This window comes from Ranitomeya imitator, chromosome 1 (assembly GCF_032444005.1).
Source record: "Ranitomeya imitator isolate aRanImi1 chromosome 1, aRanImi1.pri, whole genome shotgun sequence".
In the NCBI taxonomy this organism is placed as follows: Eukaryota; Metazoa; Chordata; class Amphibia; order Anura; family Dendrobatidae; genus Ranitomeya; species Ranitomeya imitator.
Genome location: NC_091282.1, coordinates 919,538,462 through 919,553,613, shown reverse-complemented (window position 1 = coordinate 919,553,613; position 15,152 = coordinate 919,538,462). Strand labels below are relative to the sequence as shown.

At 38.7% G+C, this 15,152-nt stretch overlaps 1 protein-coding gene across 1 annotated transcript in view; it reads left to right on the top strand.

Annotated features, from left to right (window-relative positions):
* Nucleotides 1–9,068, top strand: part of GPRIN3 (GPRIN family member 3) — a 222,385-nt gene extending 213,317 nt beyond the window's left edge. The window contains exon 2 of the mRNA XM_069743560.1: nucleotides 1,709–9,068. Within this exon, the coding sequence (XP_069599661.1) occupies nucleotides 1,805–4,003 (2,199 nt within the window). The 5' untranslated portion in view covers nucleotides 1,709–1,804 and the 3' untranslated portion in view covers nucleotides 4,004–9,068. The remainder of the gene's footprint in view (nucleotides 1–1,708) is intronic.
* Nucleotides 9,069–15,152: the final 6,084 nt, after the last annotated feature.

The window sequence follows — 15,152 nt, the reverse complement described above, 5'->3', positions numbered from 1 at the left end:
TGCACAGTTATTTGGTATCCCACTGCCAATTTTTTGTGGCCTACCAAATTATGTATGTTTGTTAAGTCCCAGAGACTGTATGAAAATGGATTTTCTTAAAAGGGGTTGTCCCACGAATGAAGTACATTTTAATTATTAGATCTTGGAATAAAAATAGGTTCCATTATAATTGCATGTGTGAAAAAAAATGCTCCTGTGCTGAGATAATCTTATAAATTTACATCTGTTATGTACTGTGCAATCGCTGCGTGTGATCATTACAGCAAGCAATCGCGACTGATTCTTTCTGTTAGGTAAAATATGTTTTTAAGCAGGAAGGGAAAAGTTTTTCCTTACAGAAATCAGCAGCTGTGATTCCCTGCTGTAATCTCTGTATGTTCTCTTTTTCTCCTTCCCTGCCCAGGAGATGTGGAATGATCAGCCTATGTTCCTGCACGGTCAGACAAAGACATTGCACAGTACACTAAATGGGCACATTTATTAGATTATCTCAGCACAGGAACATTTTTTTAAACGTCCATATTTTTAAAAGTTTTAGAACATGTCAACACATTGGAGCCCACCTTTAGTGTATAAGTCTCAGCAGTAACAAAACTAGAAGAATGGAAAATTAATCTTGACAGTAGAATACCAAAAAAAGATCAAAGACATCAGTTGGTAAAAGATTTTTATCTTTAATTATTTTGAATCTTTTGAAAAAAGGTGCATATACACTGCGTCCTCTGTATTCTTTTCTGAAGTTTTCCTGTGCTGTCTATACATAGTCATATCAAATATCTTTTTTTTCTGCATAAATATTTTTTTATGAACAGAAAAAACAATTATTTTTTAGAAAAATAGGAATCCTTGTTTACAATATCATATTATAATAGAATGGTACCTCATTCTTATTTTATTTACATTGTAGCTTCAGTTTTTCAAATAGTTATTTTTTCTTTCCCAAAGGTCACTTAAATGAGTGAATCTAAAACTCAATATTCTCTTCCTCACCGGCTCATCACTTTTCTTTACAGCAGTAGAGAGAGCACACTGGCAGTGCACATTAAAAGGGAAATAACATGGTGTGCAGACAGATAATATTGAGCATGTGTCAAAATTGACAGTAGAAGAGAGATTAATCCAGCCCCTTAAACAGACATCACTAATGATAGATACTTTCAGGGTGGTGATAGCAGTTTTAGGGAGTGACTACAGTGCCAGCTTCCTGATGCTATGCCATTTAAAAAAAAATAAGAAGAATAAGCAGGGGCAAGTGACAGAAGAACAGGCCCTCTGATTGAATTCCATTTGAAAATCCCACTGCATGCTGGGAGATTGAAACAAAACTTCCTCGGAAAGAGGAAAATAAACAGACAAAGGAAGTTAAATTACAAGGGAAAATGTATGAAATTATTAATTGGTGTATATCACAAAAGTAATTTAGTTTTTACAATTAAATGATAATATATTGAGTATTAGGTTCGATGTTAGGCTTCAGACAACCCTTTTAATATTTCATACGGATTGATAATTAGCTTCAAATAAAGTAAATTAGACAAAAGTATATGTCTTACATTAATATACTGGATCTGTGCATAAAACTCTGGGCAAAACCGTAGATTCACTTGCATTTTAGCTTGATATCATTTATATATTTTTTTCATTTTACATTATATTTTTTCCAGAATTTTCTGATTTAAACATTTAAACTTTTTTTTTTCTTATGCAGGTTTGAAAACTCCAGACCCCATCCGTCTCTGTTAACTGTTGCCTTATAAAACGTAGTAATTCTGCCTGAAGATTTTGTCCAAGAAATTCAGATTCCATGGGGACTGTACCAGATCCTTCAGGGTCTAACAAGTCATCACCTACAGCAAAAGAGGAGGAATGCCCTTCTGTATCCCAGGAGGATGCTCTACAGCTTAAACGGACAATGTCAAATAACAATGGGAATGTTGGACAAATCGCAGGCATTTGTACTTCAGATCTAAACTGCAAAGTATCCGTAGAAAGTCCTGGTAATGAAAATATATATGAACTTGAAGAACAGCAAACCAACAAAACATTGTCATCATTCAGGACTTGTACACAGTCAGATACCTTGCCACCCTTGGATTCAAAAAGTATAGAATCACAAGCCATCAATGAAACTAGTCAAGATGCTGCCACCACTAACAGCGCAATACAGTTACAGTCATCTATTGTATCATCTATTCCTGAACATTCGACGATGCCAACTGAGAAACCAGTAACTGAAGAGAGTCACTTGCCAAAAGATGTAACTGTGGTTCAAACAGGTGAAAATCAAGTAGTAAGTAGTAATACAAGCACACAGATGTCTGAAATGTCAAAAAATGTGGACAGTGAAATATTAGATAGTGACAAAAATGGGCACATTCCTTCCCCAAGCCAAGAAACAGTAACTGAGAATAGGCAGACAGAAGCAAGTCTAATCTCCGATCCAGTAGAAAATGAAGCAAAAATGAATGATCATGACAATGATCCTCTAGCTGTGCAGGATTTACAGTTTAGTCGGACTGAAGAACACGTGAATACAAATGGCAATCATAATACTCAGGATTTACAGTTAGTTTGCAAGTTTAAGGAGATGGGTACAATGACATCTCAGCTCGAGAGCTGGTCGAAGCAAGATGCTGAAGTACAAGCTGTAGCAAATGTAGAAAATAAATCTGTGTCCACTAGTCCGAGTATATTTTCTGCATTTCTGAAATCCAGTTCGCCAGGGCTTAAAGAAAGGCAGGAACAAGTGTGTATAATATATCAGGGCAACCCGGGAAATCCTCAGATGGACCGTGCCAGTTTTGCGTTACATTCACAATTGTCTCAAAACCATTTAGCTCAGAAAGTACGTTTTCAGCCTCCTGATGCAATGGGTTCTCAGCCTCTCCAGATGCACACAAAAAGTCCACCTGATATGATACGGTCCCCCTTTCAGAGACCAGAGCTAGCAAGAAATTCACAGGTTTTATATAGAGGTGAGTTAGATGGACAAGGGTTGTGTCTTAGAGAAAACCACCCTAAGCCACAGATGCAAAAGGCTAATGCCTCTCCAATTTTAATGAATGTAAAACCTGTTTACCAAATAAACATAGAAAATAGTAATCAACCCAAAGCTTGCCAGATGACAAAGGACAAGTTTAATGAGCAGCCTCAGTTTAGGGCAGCTCATGATCTCGGTAGCAAAGCTAGGCTCCATCATTTAAGTGGAACAGAAAACATTCAACTACATAATATTCGGCAAGACAATGAACAGACAGACACTCTTAATGTTCCAGGGGAAGGAAGCTCTGATCGCAAACCTTTTCATTTTAAAATCACTAATGAACAGGGTTCGACCCAGGCAATAATAACCACAGATATAAAAAAGCCAAAGAAAGAAGAAAGACCCACTCCACTTAATATTGAAGTTGAAGTCAACAGTTCTATTGGTGCCACTGGCGGTCATGTAGAAGAAATACTAGAGGTTTTGGTTAGGAAAGATCAAGATGAAGGAGAACATGCCAAAACATCAAGCAGTCTAAGTGTGCAAACCAGACCGGCAACAGATCAGAGTGCAGTACAGCTCACTCCTCGACTAAGAAAAGCTAGGGAAGAGAAAAAGGAACCAGTTCTGGTCACCCTACCTACCTCTGAACCTCCCAAGTCAGTTGGAAAGAAATCAAGTCCAAGTTCAAGTGGAGAGGCTAAAAGCCAGGCAAAACAGCCATCTAAAAGTGTGAAAGATGTGGTATGGGATGAACAGGGCATGACATGGGAAGTTTATGGCGCTTCTAATGACCCAGAGGCCTTAGGAATTGCTATACAGAACCACTTACAAAGACAAATCAGAGAACATGAGAAAATGATTAGGGAAAAATTAAAGCAAAACCGAAAATCGATTTGTTCTGATTCTTCAGGTAAAAAGCACAGGCGAAGACAGCACAGGGTATTCCAATCTATACTCAAGAATTTCAGACGACCTAACTGCTGTAGTCATCCTCCTCCTTCTGCTGTCATAGAATAATTTTCTGTAAAATTGTTTAAATATTTTGCCACATCAACTAGTAGCTAAATTTCTTTTTTTGCACTTAAGAATGTCGTGGACATTTTTTATTTAATTAGTGTACAGGGTTTTGGGTGACTATCACATCACTCTATTTTGTAATGCAATTCATTTTTATTTTCATTTTCACTATACAGTGGATATTAATGAATAAATTCACATTGTCTTTCTAGAAGCAACATTTGATAACAGTTTTATATGTGTTGAATTTGTATTTTCATCTCAGTAGGCAAACAGAATTAAGCTGAGCTCCTGAAATGACAATAAGTGTGCCGTTAAATGCAGTGCCAGAAACGCCTTTTCACATCGGCCTTTTTTGATTCTGAAGTTGATAAAAGAATGAGTGACAATGCGTTGTATATTAGAGCAATACAGGAGCAGCACAGATGTCTGCACCACTTTAGTATTACCTTCAATATTGAATAGCACATTCTTTATCCAGAAACAGGGTCTTTGTACTACATGCAGTCCAACAGAATAAATGTATAGACATGTCAAAGCACCAGCTCAGCGCATAATGGTTACATATTGTAGCGTATCACACTTCACCGGAGGTTCCTCCATGCCACCGATAGAAAGTAGAATGATCCTACAATCCATTTTATTTATTTGTTTTTTTAGCCCTTGGCCAATTTTCTACGACTTTTATGTACTGTTTTTAGTAGAGAAATGCTCCGGTGAGACATAGGCACCTGACTTTGTATGTTTAATATAGTACTAAACTGTGTATGATTTTCTGTATTATATTATTGGCATTGAATAAAGGGATCAAATTATCCACTGTAGTAACTTCCAATTACAAAATAACTTGATCTTGATAATCAGCTCTGGTAACCTTCTATATAACAACTAATTGATTAGTTGTGGGAGAAATGCTAAGAATGGGTCACGAAGCACAATCACATATAGAACAGAAAATATATTGTTTTGCTTCAGGAAGAGTGTGTGAGTCGACATATAAAAATGCATATATTTTAGTTTATCATTTGCAGACCCCAACATATTAGTTAATAAATTGTTACAATTTGGGAGAGACATTTATTACAGTAAGTGGAAATGAATATCTAATTGCTTAGCTATCGATAAATTTCACATTTTTGTTGTTCAAACTGTCATTACAACATAAAATTGATGACCTACATGCATCACCTTCACTTCATTGGAGGTGTTTTTAATACGTTTCTTAGGGCTCTTTAAAACATCAGATTTTTGTGTTACGGCTTCTAACCTTTAATTTTGCGGATTGATCAGTGACCCATCACAATCAATGTGCCTTTTCAGATATCCTTTTTTTTTTCAGACTGGTTGTTGACAAAGATAAAAAGGAGATGTGTCCTTCTTAGATTCATGTTGTTCCAACCCTAGTCAATGGCCTTTAGAAAAAAAATGGATAGCACATTGACGTGATTACAAGAATTTTTTTTCTTCACATCTAAGAAATAAAAACTGAGATTTTTTTCTATCATGTGAGAGTATTAATTCACAAAGGAAGTAACCTGTCATAGAAACAGTTTCATTAAATGTCCTTTTTCCATGAAAAAAGGTTTCAGAGTTGTAAACAATTACACAAAGTGGCCATAGATATTTTACAAATGTCAGCTAAGTGATTTCTGATGACACTTCCGATAAATTCACACATGATAGAATATTTCTGCATATGATGAATTCTATACATTTCAGGAGTGATATGACTTCAAATCTTTATACACACTTGTTGTGCTGTGATTTGCTGTGGATTTTCGGTGTGTGAATCCACACCGCAAATCTAATAGAAGGCTATGTTCATACCTGCATTCAGACATTTTGTTTGTCACTTTTCTGGGGACAAAGCATTTAAATTAAATGGAACGTGTCATCAAAATGCAGTCCAATCTGAAGGTGCCATGTTATAGAACCAGGGGAGCCGAGTAGATTAATATATAGTCTTGTGAGAAAAGATTCAGTATCACCCATATTTTAATCATTTAATCATCTGTTCTTTCTGGAATTTTCAATCCAGTGGGCGGTCCCATCAGTGACTGACAGCCACCGCTGTATGCCCACATATACAGTCCCTGATAGGACCGCCCACTGGACCAAAAATCCCCTAAAGAGCAGAGGATTATTGGAAGAAATCAAAGGTTATGATGGATCTTTTCATTCCAAACTATATCTCAATCTACTCCTCTTCTACCGGTTTAAGGCTGGTTTCACATTTGCGTTTAAAAACGCAGCGTTTTAAACGCAAACGCATTTAGTGAAAAAACGCGTTTAAACGCTGCGTTTTTTAGGCGCATGCGTTTTTGCATGTTTTAACACAAAGGCGGCATTTTGACGCGTTTACATGCGTTTTTCCTGCGTTTGCGTTTTTGAAATGCAAGATGAGAAGGGTGTGACAGCTGCCAATCATCAAAATCAACTAGAAAACCCACTATAAACAGAAATACCTAGGGTTAGGGTTAGGATCCCTAGTAACCCTAGGGATCCTAACCCAAACTCTAACCCTAACCCAAACTCTAACCCTAACACAAACCCTAACCCAAACTCTAACCCAAACTCTAACCCTAACACAAAACCTAACCCTAACACAAAACCTAACCCTAACACAAGCCCTAACCCAAACTCTAACCCAAACTCTAACACTAACCCTAACCCAAACTCTAACCCAAACCCTAACACAAACCCTAACCCAAACTCTAACCCAAACGCTAACCTACACTCTAACCCTAACCCAAACTCTAACACAAACCCTAACCCAAACTCTAACCCTAACACAAACCCTAACCCAAACTCTAACCCTAACACAAACCCTAACCCAAACTCTAACCCTAACACAAACCCTAACCCAATCTCTAACCCAAACTCTAACCCAAACTCTAACCCTAGCCCTAACCCTAGGGATCCTAACCCTAACCCTAGGGATCCTAACCCTAGGGATCCTAACCCTAACCCCTAGGGTTAGGGTTAGGATCCCTAGGGTTAGGGTTGGGGGGTGGCTTATCAGTGTGTATTTTTGTTTTTCTATAAAAACGCATGCTAACGCATGTGCTTAAAAACGCATGCGTTTACATAGACATCAATACTTTTTTTGCCGCAAAAAAACGCATGCATTTTTTTTCGGCAAAAAAACGCCGCTAAAAATTACTACATGTTGCATTTCTGCAACACAACGCATGCAGAGAAAAAAACGCATGCGTCGTCAAAACGCATGCAAAAAAATGCATGCGTTTTTAATGTTAAGTATACGAGAAAAAGCATGCCTTTTTTTGCGCAAAAACGCAAAAAAAAAATGCAAATGTGAAACCAGCCTAACACATGGTGCCTGCAGATGGGACTGCATTTCAACGTGACAGGTTCCCTTTATTGTCCAAAATTGATCTGTTGGATATGTCAGTTTTTATAATGAAAAATATAATGTCTGCATGCTGCATTTCTTTCTTCTATTTTAAAAACAGACCCCCAAAGGAATCCAGACAGTCCCCGTAATAATCAATGGTGGCCAACTGCTCCTTGGTGCATCATTAATGGTCCTAGGCTTTGAACATTAATTATGTCCATCTCTTCCTGAAAACAACATAAAGGGAAATGCCTGGACACTGGGGTGCCCTTTACAAATTTAGCTCACCGAGCTTGTTAACTCTTCGAAACACAGGAAGGATATTAATTAGTGATAAGCGCAAGTGCTCGTTATTCGAGTTTGCCAAGGGTGCTTGGGTATGCACCGTGTATCGCGAGTGCTCGAGTGACATATTCGCGTCCCTGCTTCCATGTCTTTCATGGCTGTTAGCATTCGGTGATTGCCTGACATGTACTGCAATCCCTGCATGTTTTGTGACTGTATCAGCCGCGAAACAAGCAGACGCGATTCTCAGGGCATACCCGAGCACCCTAGGCAAACTCAAGTAACAAGCACTTGCGATCATTACACTTGCTAATAATATAGCGCATACTTTTTCGAGGAAAAAATGGTTAATGCAGAAAGCTTGTTGTCAATTTATAATGCTTTATCACTGACCTCATTTTCATTAAATGTTACTAAACTGTAAAAGTTAAGATGCTGTACTTAGGCATGAATATCGGATAATGTGGTACTACTTAGCAATATCTCACATCATCCAAACAACCACTGTTTTTATTTTTGAAGCCTTCTGTCTCCAGCACACACAGAACTGCAGTTTAAAAGGATTTTCCATCCATGAGTATAGGAGGATTAATCAGAATGACCAAATTATCAATCCATGCTAATCCGAGGACATGCTTAACACTGCGCTGCTATGTGACCCAAATGCATGCTGGGTATAATGTGCATATTGCCCAGAATAAATAAGATAAAATCGAGGGTGCATTTATTTTATTTTACAATTAATGTAATTTCTGTTCCTTTCTTGATTATGCTTCCTCTGAAAGCAATATAAAAAGCTTCAATGTAAATAAATGCATTGATTTAATTTGCAACATGTTTCCGAAATGTATCAGAAATGTGTTTCCCTTATATGATGAAATGTATAATGAGTTATTTGATATGTATACTCAAGAGGTTCATGTTTGCAACACTCTGTCAGTCTATGTGATTGTAGTTTTTTAATTATTGTAGCCCACAAAATTTAAGCAAATGTTTTAAATGGTGTACTAATAGAATTTGGAATCCATTTTTGTCTCATCTATCTAGGCCACATTCAGTGTTTTCCAATATGTGAAATAGAAAGATGGAGTCGTTCACTGTCAATGTAAACACATTACATAAATCTAACTGAATAGTCTTCATCAGTACATTGAAATCCGTGTAGCCTGTATGTATTGTAATGTTATAAAAACAGATATTACTGAATGTCCTTTTACGTGTAAAGAGATACAAAAATACTTTTTCTATTTTCTGGCACACACTTTTCAGAGCTGAACCATCAAGATAAACTTAAAGATCATGGAAATGATATAAATTATTTTGATTTTTACTATAGTAGTATGTAACATTTATGAAAATATATCTGAAATCAGTAAATGCACTTGTGTCACAGATCTGTAATAAATATATATACATACCTGCTATAATCAATGGTGTTGCACATCTTTATTGCCAATTTGTTACTGTATTGTCAGTTTATTATTATGATATTATTATAATGTAGAAAATTACTTATAACAATGTGGAAAATGTCAGCAAGCAAAAGGGAAGATTTTCATAAGGGTTCTGTGGGTGACTACTTATTATTTTTCACCATGATCTGCGGGTTGGGCATTTGGTCCCATGGTTACTTAGGATTGAAGACCCTCTGCAGACATGAAAAAACAATTCTTGAGATATACTCTTCATAATTTAATAGACTTCTATTGGGCAGGCTAATGCCAAAGGTTTGTGACATATTTTGACATACATATAGCAATTTTAAGCCTTTTGTTATTATACAAAAATCTGAGCTACTAAAGTGTAAAATTACAGGAAACACCAACAACTTTGTAAAGTTTTGTATGTTATGGTAGAGGTCTACAATCTTTGTAGGTTGCAAGTTACTTCCAATACAACTACTGTAGTAAATGTTTAATATGGCCTCCATCCTAGCGTTAACTACTTTTAATATAGCTTTCATGTAACATCCTTAGTGGCCACTAGTACACAATAGTATTTGGAATAGCTAACATGTGAACACCCATATGATGGGAGCCACTGTGTTCCTCAGGTTTAAGGAATTAATTCTTCATACAATATGTTGATACCAGAACTATAGTTCTATAAAAAATTCTAGGAATACATCTGAGGCATACGTTTGGTGGTTGTGCGTAAGTTGTCTTCTCCTCAGGCATGCACAGGGAAGTTAGGAGGATGTCCTGTGTCCTTCAGCTTACAACGGTATCCCTGTCAATCACTTGTCAATGACTCCTTGTTGGACGTGATTTCTGCAAATTCTATTAACTGTTCCTAAAGGTGCAGCCACTTGGACACGCACATGACATGTTGTGATATAAAACTAAATTTTTTGCTAAATTAAATTGAATGGTTTTCTATAAAAAGGGCATGAAAAGAAGTCTTTCTGGGAGACGGATGCTGCTTGGTGGAAAAGTTCAGGGAAAAATCAAACATACAGGTATCCTTTGAAGGTTAACAGCCAATGAGACCCACAGTTAATTTACAACAATGCTCGTTAATCTCACAGGGTTTAACCCCTTCATAACCGGAGGTACTTTTTGGTTTTGCGTTTTCGGTTTTTGCTACCCTTCTTCCCAGAGCCATAACTTTTTTATTTTTCCATCAATATGGCCATGTGAGGGCTTGTTTTTTGCGAGATGAGTTGTACTTTTGAACGACACCATTGGTTTTAACATACCTTGTCCTGGAAAGCAGTAAAAAAATTCAAAGTGCGGTGAAATTGCAAAAAAAGTGCAATAATACAGTTGTTTCCTGTTTTGCTTTGTTACTAGATTCACTAAATGCTAAAACTGACCTGCCATTATGATTCTCCAGGTGATTGAGTTCGTAGACACCAAATATGTTTAGGTTCTTTTTTATCTAAGTGTGGAAAAAAATATCCAAACTTTGTTAAAAAAAAAAACTTGCGCCATTTTCCGATACCCATAGCGTCTCCATTTTTCGTGATCTCGGGTAGTGTGAGGGCTTATTTTTTGTGCGCCGAGCTGAAGTTTTTAATGATACCACTTTGGTGCAGATACAATCTTTGGATCGCCCATTATTGCATTTTAATGTAATGTGGCAACCAAAAAAAGTAATTGTGGTGTTTTTACTTTTTTCACGCTACGCCATTTAGCGATCAGGTTAATTTTATTTTTTATTGATAGATCTGGCATTTCTGAACGCAGTGATACCAAATATGTATATGTTTGATTTTTGTTTTATTTTGAATGGGGCGAAAGGGGGGTGAATTGAAATTTTTTTTATATATATATATATATATATATTTTTTTTTAAATATATTTTAAAAACCTTTTGTTTTCACTTTTGGCATGCTTCAATAGTCTTCATGGGAGACTAGAAGCAGCCATAACCTAATCGGCTCTGCTACATGCAGGCAATGATCATTTTATCTATCAAATATTAGTCATGCCCCTACTTTTTGATTAGGCGGGCTGACCAGCACACTCTCAATGCATCCCAGTGTGAACACCCATCATGCGAGACCGAACGTGTTTGGGCTCGGTTGCACCCCGAAAAATATAGTGCAAAAAATATATGCAAACATAGTGAGGTATTGGTTGATATTTTGGCCAAAACACGTAAGCTCGTAACCCATGCCAAGGTTCCCCACGCTTAAGAGTCCTACACTAAACTAATTAGCAAAGCCACTAAAGACTCAAAATCTCCAAAAATGTGTTTTTAACAGCAGAAAAAAAGGGTAGCAACATTTACCTGCCCAGATCTTGGAACAAATGCACTACAGGGTGCAGCCAGCCCATAAAGCAAGATGTTAGCAACACAGGTGCAAAATACCAGATCAACAGCCACTCTCCACCTACCCATCCCTGGAGGGGGTGACTGCCCAGTATACAATTGCACAATGAAGGCCCTCATAGGGTGTTATTCACACAAGGGTGCAGCAGAATCCAAACACGTTTGGTCTTGCATGAGGGGTGTTCGCACTGGGATGCATTGAGAGTGTGCTGGCCACCCCGCCTAATCACAAGTAGGGGCGTGACGAATAGGCTGTGAACCAGACACTATGCAGTACCCTTGTGTGAACAACGCCCTATACGGGCCTTCACTGTGCAATTGTATACTAAGCAGTCACCCCCACCAGGAATAGGTAGTTGGAGAATGGCTGTTGAACTGGTATTTTGCACCTGTGTTGCTAACATCTTGCTTTTTTGGCTGGCTGCACACTGTAGTGCATTTGTTCCAAGATCTGGGCAGGTAAGTGTTGCTACCCTTTTTTTCTGCTGTTTAAATCGAATTTTTGGAGACTGAGTTTTTAGTGGCTTTGCTATTTAGTTTAGTGTAGGACTCATAAGCATGGGGACCCTTGCCATGGGTTATGTATTTTGGCCAAAATATTAACCAATACCTCACTATTTTTGTATATTTTTTGCACTATACTTTTCAGGGTGCAGCAGAGCCCAAACACGTTTGGTCTCACATGAGTATTCGCACTGGGACGCATTGAGAGTGTGCTGGCCACCCCGCCTAATTGAAAAGTAGAGGCATGACTAATAGGCTGTGAACCAGACACTCTGCAGTACCCTTGTGTGAACAGCGCCCTATGCGGACCCCCTCCAGGAATGGGTAGATGGAGAGTGGCTGTTGATCTGGTATTTTGCACCTGTGTTGCTAACATCTTGCTTTATGGGCTGGCGGCACCCTGTAGTACATTTGTTCCAAGATCTGGGCACATAAGTGTTGCTGCCCTTATTAACTTAATGTGTATAGATTCCGGCAGCCAATCAGGGCACAGAAACCATCCACAATGTCCAGACACACGGGCTTCTGTCATTGGCTGCCGAAGTCACAAGTCCCTCCATATAAAACGCAGACATGTTGCAAAAAAATTACCCAATTTTCCGATACCTCTAGCGTCTCCATTTTTCATGATCTAGGGTTGGATGAGGGCTTTTTGTTTGCGTGCTGAGCTGACGTTTTTAACCCCTTCATGACCTTGGGATTTTTCGTTTTTCCGTGTTCGTTTTTCACTCCCCTCCTTCCCAGAGCCATAACTTTTTTATTTTTCCATCAATTTGGCCATGTGAGGGCTTATTTTTTGCGGGATGAGTTGTACTTTTGAACGACATCATTCGTTTTAGCATGTCTTGTACTAGAAAACGGGAAAAAAATTCCAAGTGCGGTGAAATTGCAAAAAAAGTGCAATCCCACACTTGTTTTTTGTTTGGCTTTTTTGCTAGGTTCACTAAATGCTAAAACTGACCTGACATTATGATTCTCCAGGTCAGTACGAGTTCATAGACACCTAACATGACTAGGTTATTTTTTATCTAAGTGGTGAAAAAAAATTCCAAACTTTGCTAAAAAAAAAAAAAAAATTGCGCCATTTTCCGATACTCGTAGCGTCTCCATTTTTCGTGATCTGGGGTCGGTTGAGGGCTTATTTTTTTGCGTGACGAGATTTCGTTTTTAATGATAGCATTTTGGTGCAGATACGTTCTTTTGATTGCCCGTTATTGCATTTTAATGCAATGTCGCGGCGACCTAAAAAACGTAATTCTGACGTTTCAAATTTTTTTCTCGCTACGCTGTTTAGCGATCAGGTTAATGCTTTTTTTTAATTGATAGATCGGGCGATTCTGAGTGCGGCGATACCAAATATGTGTAGATTTGATTTTTTTTTTTATTGATTTATTTTGATTGGGGTGAAAGGGGGATGATTTAAACTTTTATATTTTTTTTATTTTTTTTCACAATTTTTTTAACTTTTTTTTTTACTTTTGCCATGCTTCAATAGCCTCCATGGGAGGCTAGAAGCAGGCACAACCCGATCGCCTCTGCTACATAGCAGCAATCTGCTGATCGCTGCTATGTAGCAGAAATGGAGGTGTGCTGTGAGCGCCGACCACAGGGTGGCGCTCACAGCCACCGGTGATCAGTAACCATAGAGGTCTCCAGGACCTCTATGGTTACCATCCTGACGCATCGCTGACCCCCGATCATGTGACGGGGGTCAGCGATGACGTCATTTCCAGCCGCCCGGCCGGAAGCGGTAGTTAAATGCCGCTGTCTGCGTTTGACAGCGGCATTTAACTAGTTAATAGGTGCGGGCAGATCGCGATTCTGCCCACGCCTATTACGGGCACATGTCAGCTGTTCAAAACAGCTGACATGTCCCGGCTTTGATGCGGGCTCACCGCGGAGCCCTGCATCAAAGCAGGGGATCCGACCTCGGACGTACTATCCCGTCCAAGGTCAGAAAGGGGTTAATGATACCATTTTGGTGCAGATACGTTCTTTTGATTACCCGTTATTGCTTTTTAATGCAATGTCGTGGTGACCAAAAAAATGTAATTCTGGCATCTTGAATTTTTTTTATCTCTACGCCGTTTAGCGATCAGGTTAATCCTTTTTTTATTGAAAGGCGATTCTGAACGCGGTGATACCAAATATGTGTAGGTTTGATTTTTAATTTTTTTGTTTTATTTTGAATGGGGCGAAAAGGGGGTGATTTGAAAATGTATGTTTTATTTATTTTTTCATATTTTTAAAAAAAAATTTATTCTACCCTTGTCATGCTTCAATAGCCTCCATGGGAGGCTAAAAGCTGGCACAACTTGATTGGCTCAGCTGCATAGAGGTGATGTTCACATCACCTCTATGTAGCTGAATTGCTGAGTTGCTATGAGCGCTAACCACAGGGTGGTGCTCACAGCAATCCAGCATCAATAACCATAGAGGTCTCATGGAGACCTATGGTTGTCATGCCGATGACCCCCAATCATGTGACGGTGTCACCGGTGCGCGCATTTCCAGCCGAATGGCTGGAAGCGCTTCTTAAATGCCGCTTTCAGAGTTTTACAGTGGCATTTAACTAGTTAGTAGGTGTGGGTGGATCGCGATTCCACCATCGCCTATTACGGGCATATGTCAGCTGTTCAAAACAGCTGACATGTCCTGGCTTTGATGCGGGCTCATAGCCGTAGCCCACATCAAAGCGGGGGTACTACCATTGGACGTACTATTCCGTCCGATGGCAGAAAGTTGTTATATTGTTGTGCAGGCAAGAGGCTACATTTCCTAATCAAAATCTTTTGGGCTAATTTGCAGGTACACTATCTCAGCAAATAAATGCTGATTGTTAATTTAGTGACAGGTGACTGATGGGTCTGGGCATAGGGCTGTGAAACAGCTGGTTAAAAGAGGGGAAGACTACATCATAAAATGAGTTGGGGAAGAGCAAGGTTGTGGTGGAATGGGGAATAGACTTGGTGTTCGATGTGTACATGAGTTTGGTGATAATGTTAAAGAAACCTCCACTGAACAAACACCATCTCTTCCTGTCCAAAGACCACTGACAACATCTGTTACTGGAGGGGCTACTCCACTTCCTTCCTTTAACAGCTGCACAGTGGTATGCCTTATAGATGAGGGCCAGAAAGATCATGTGCTCCACTGGATGGCAAGTGCTGCATCAAGTGGCCTCTCCTTTTCCTCCACCTTAACATCACACACAGTATAATCCTCAGA